The sequence below is a fragment of the Dreissena polymorpha genome, chromosome 2 (genome assembly GCF_020536995.1).
Source record: "Dreissena polymorpha isolate Duluth1 chromosome 2, UMN_Dpol_1.0, whole genome shotgun sequence".
In the NCBI taxonomy this organism is placed as follows: domain Eukaryota; kingdom Metazoa; phylum Mollusca; class Bivalvia; order Myida; family Dreissenidae; genus Dreissena; species Dreissena polymorpha.
In genome coordinates, this window is record NC_068356.1 from 82,978,444 (window position 1) to 82,983,258 (window position 4,815).

At 33.4% G+C, this 4,815-nt stretch overlaps 1 protein-coding gene across 1 annotated transcript; it reads right to left on the bottom strand.

Moving 5' to 3' along the window:
- Positions 1–1,039: 1,039 nt before the first annotated feature.
- LOC127869870 (spastin-like) lies at positions 1,040–3,671 on the bottom strand. Its single transcript, XM_052412526.1, has 4 exons — positions 3,482–3,671; positions 3,112–3,234; positions 2,473–2,560; positions 1,040–1,087 (listed from the first exon to the last, which is right to left on the bottom strand). The coding sequence occupies exons 1-4, from the start codon at positions 3,625–3,627 to the stop codon at positions 1,040–1,042; spliced, it is 405 nt and encodes a 134-aa protein (XP_052268486.1). The 5' UTR covers positions 3,628–3,671.
- Between the last annotated feature and the right edge of the window lie 1,144 nt (positions 3,672–4,815).

Sequence of the window (4,815 nt, forward strand, 5' to 3'; positions counted from 1 at the left end):
TTTATGAAATGCATACATGATTTTGACATTCATATTATTAAAACATCTCTTGATAATTTCTGACATTAAATTGACTTATAAATTCCTATCACAGTATTAATAGTATCTGTAACTATAATATTTATGTTATATGAATAAACAATAACGGGGCTGTTACGTTACACACAACTAAAGATTTATTTAATTACACACAACACTTGAATATGGCATGCAACAAAAATGTAAAAACATCAATATATCAAAATGGATTTTCAATAGTGTACAACAATAAAACATGAAGGAATGTAAACCCTTAACAGGAACGAATATCAAATTGTGCAAACACAATACGCATACACAGTTCTTAAACAAACATGCTAATATGTTTTAGGAAATAAAGTAATCTCAAAGCTGCTTGCACTTAATAAATTATCCACATATCGCTATCTCTAAATGAATAATTTAAAGATAACTACTTTATCAATGCAAGTATTTCTAAAGCACAAAATATGGGTTTCAATACGCTAATAAAATTAGATTTTTGTATATTTGCAAGAATACGAAGATGTTTTTTTCCGACCATTATAAGAATAATACATTTTGGTTAGAAATTTTGTTTAAGAATATGTAAAGACTGAATGAAAATCAAATAATTTGATAAAGAACATTTGTATGACTAATGTAGAAGTTTCACATGAAGATTTAACTTCGAAATCTAGATTAAAATTGAGATATATTTGTATTTTATTAAAAATGAAGCTAAATGTTTTTCACTTTCACGCGTGATACAACAAGACCTTTGATTGCTTAAGGAGAATAACAATATCACCCATTTTTTTTATTTGGAATGCGTCCAACAAAGTGATCAAGAAACAAAACACATCATGCAGTATCGCTTTGTTTGGTGTGATGTTCATATTTCAACGGTCTTTTCGGGAGGCTCTGGTGTCACATATTCTATGCTGGCTTGAATCAAATGCTCATGTCTCCGAAGGCCTTGTTCCGCCAGGGAGGCGAGGAAGTCATCCATTTTGTTGAGCCGCACCCTCCTAAGTGACACCTAATGGACCTCGTCAGGGGACAAGTCTGCAGTCATGTCAGTATAGAACTGTACCATAGAAATAACAATGACAATTTTATCTAGGGCTAGAATCAGAAGGTAAATGGAGCTAAGCGTGTTATTGCTAAACGTGTTTAGATATAGTAACATCAGTTGTCATTAAAAATATATGATGTATTTAAAAAACAAGACTATTGCCAAGCAATATAAGTCCCCTACCGGCTCCACCGTTGTCAGAAATTCCAGATTGTTTTAAATATTTGTTGCCATAGCAACCAGAATTTTTGACGTAGGAACAATATGAAATGACGTGCATAATGCCCATATTGCCATCTAGCCATGTTTCAAGTTTCATGAACAAATATTAAGAACTTTACATGTTATCGCAAGATCCAGAAATGTGTGACGGACAGACTGACAGACAGACTGACAGACAGACTGAGCGCAAACCATAAGTCCCCTCCGGTGAAACCGGTAGGGGACTAATAATATTCTCCTCATATCATCACATTTTAGTGGCAGCTTTACCTAACCAAACAGTTTAATGTTTTGGCATGTATATATCACACAAACAAAAATAGAATTTCATACACCAGTTATATTATAAAAACATGTTCAAATGGGATACAATGGGATACAATGACTGTTATAGTTCTTTTTTTCAGTATACTTGCACGTTGTCAGACGAACATCATTTAGTTTAAATGAGACAATAATAATGAAACAACGGACAACTAAAGAAACTTAAATTATCGAGTAGTTTATGATACGGGTTGACATTTGAAAGCTGAAACAGATGTAAAAATAAAGATAAACGAAAGACGTGTTTAGTGGAAAAGAAACTATGTTTGAGAGTCGTTGTGTATCATACTTACGCATCAAATCGCTGTTTATCAATACAAAAATAATGGGTGCTGCACCAGGTCCTTAAGTTTTGGTTATGTTATTACATGTGTCGTCTCTATATAGGATCGTTTTAAAACAGGGGACTAAATACATGGATATAGTGTTTACATTTTTTTCACGCCGGGAAATTGTACCTTGTGACTACATTTAAAATTTAAAATGATAAAAAAGTAATGTTGTTTCCTGAAGTTCACGGAAACATAAATAGACGGCGATATATAAATTGTAAGCAGTAAATCAAACTATTAGCTAAGCATTGATCGATCAATTAACGGTCGATAAATCGAGGGGCTGTCTTTCAACGAGAATGAACTTTGGTTATACAGTGACAATAGGGTTTATGAAACCTGCACCGTCGGCAAAGATAAATAGAAAATGTGATCTCGACAAATATGAGAAATTTTAAGGTCTGCACTCGTCCACACGACCAACTTAATGTTAACACTTTCAACAACATTTACAATTATCAGTCTGTACAAAAATATATTGGGACTTTGGTTGTCGCCAAAATTACACAAAATAAATACTATCCAGGTTAACGAACCTCTTATGGGGTCGAGGGCAGTATCCTTGGCAAGGCTGTTCAGATCACTGCCAGAGTACCCCTCGGTCAGTCTGAAAAATATACAAACAGCCATTTCTAGGACAAAGTTTTAAAAAATAAATGAAAACATACCTTTCTCTGGTGCGAATAAACATTATACAGATTGTTTTCGGAACTTCAGTTTTTGTTAGTTTTCAAACAGTGGTATAACTCATTTACTGTTGAAAGTTGTTCTAGGGTTGATGCCTCCAAAGCGTTACGAATGTATTCAATATAAATGATTGGTGTCAATTAAGACTCAATTTAAATCCAATCTTGAAAGCTAGTACATCTAACATGGATTCTGCATATAATATAAATGGACATTTTTAGCAATACATGTTTATAAATGTGAACATAAACAAACCTTTAACTTAAATGTATTCATTCTTAAGGAATTGACGTTTATAGTATCAACCAACTTACTATGATTTTGGGAATCTTGATGAAAACATATGTAATAAAAATATTTTTTAAACTTTTAAAAAGTTTCCGTTGTACAGTTTAAGTTTAAAGTTATATTTGATGCAAATAAAACGTTTTGTAAAATTTTGGCCCGATGGAACTCGTTGTTGGGACCTACTTAGCCAGCTGTTTGAGCTCACTGTCTGAGAGCGGGTTGTTGTGATCACCCAGGAGTTGTCTCAAAAGTGTAAGCCTTGTATCGACATCAGGCATGCTCACAGACACACGCTTGCTAAAACGCCTGAAGGAGAACGAAACAGCCTTCTAACGTATTGTTAAACGTTCGCATTGGACCAATGTTTTAACTATAGTTCCTTTACATGTCGAGTGTGATTCCAACAAAATAATACCAAACTACCCTTCTACAAATCATGATGTTTAAATGCATTATTAAACTTTGTGATGAAAATATGATTGTCTTAAAAGCTGATATCAAAACACACTAGTTGGAATCGGTAAATAGTATGGTTTCATAATATTGACCAAACCTGAGAACAGCATCATCAAGCTCCCATGGTCTGTTGGTGGCTACCATGATAAGAACACGCTCTGCAGAGGAGCCTGAAACCTGTAAGCAGGGGACCAACCCATCAATACGTTGAGCTACGCAGTTTGCAGGAAACCAACATTTCATTATAGTGGTTAAGGTTTAAAGTACACATTTATTAGAAAACCAACACGTATATAAAGGCTGAAAGTACACTGAAAGTAGGAAAACAACACATCATTTGGGATAAAAGTACACTGTAAGCAGAAGACCAACACTTTGATATGGGATGAAAATACAATTTAAGAAGAGAACAGACGCTTGAATGTGGGTTGAAAGCTCACTGAAAAGGGAATCAACATTTTAACATGGGGTTTAAGTACACAAAACTTGAATATAATGTGAACATACACAGTGCGCAACTAAGCAATATTTTAATAGGAAGTAAAATTAAAATGTAAGCGGAACTTCAACACTTCAATAAAAGTTCAAGTACGCTTTAAGCATGGAAGCAAATCTTCAATTTGGGATGAAAATATACTGATTGCAGTGAATCAATACTTTAAAATGAGATAAAAGAACATCCGAAGCAAATGACCAATACTTTAACATAGGTTTAACGTAAATTGTAAGCAGGAAAGCAATACTTCAATATGTGATGAAACTACAATTGTAAGCATGGCACCAATACGTTTAAATAAGGAAAGAACACTGCAAACAAAGAAAACAACACTTAAATATGGTATGAAATGAATTGTGCAAAGTGGACCATTATGATGGAAAACACTGTATGCAGAAAATCAACTCCTTAATATGGGGTGAAACAAGACTGTTTCCCAGTAAAAATTAAGTCATTATCACAGAATTCGCAAATAGATGTATTGCTAGGTATTGTCATCCGATCTACTTTCACTATCTTGGCTACATGCATAGGTGATCGGATTTATATCGTTTAACTTTATTAATATTTTTTCTCTGACGTGCGTTTCTCGATTGATTTATTTTTAAGCAATCACATAAACAACCAAGCTATGTAATATGGATCTTTGACGCCCAATATTGCTGCGTCTTCGTGTATTTGCACGATGATGATCTGGAATATTAACTACATGATGCTATATTCTTAAATCTTTTTTGTAAAAAGAAGGGATGTAGTTGACACTGTTTGTAATTTCATTTCATTGTTTCTCAAAAAGTTGTAACTCTGATTCTCTGGTCTCCTTCCTACCATCGAGTAATTAAAATGGTAATTAAATTGAATGCATTTTAATGTCCTTTTATAATTGTTTAATTTTAGTTACAATGATATAAGGTTAACTTGGTATGTTGTTTCGT

Coding starts and splice junctions, on each gene's coding strand:
- LOC127869870 (XM_052412526.1), bottom strand. CDS start 3,627: ATGAAATGTTGGTTTCCTGCAAACTGCGTAGCTCAACGTATTGATGGG. Junction 2,561..3,111: donor GAGCTCAAACAGCTGGCTAA/GTAGGTCCCAAC, acceptor TATATTTTTCAG/ACTGACCGAGGGGTACTCTG. Junction 1,088..2,472: donor GAGGTTCGTTAACCTGGATA/GTATTTATTTTG, acceptor TCTATGGTACAG/TTCTATACTGACATGACTGC.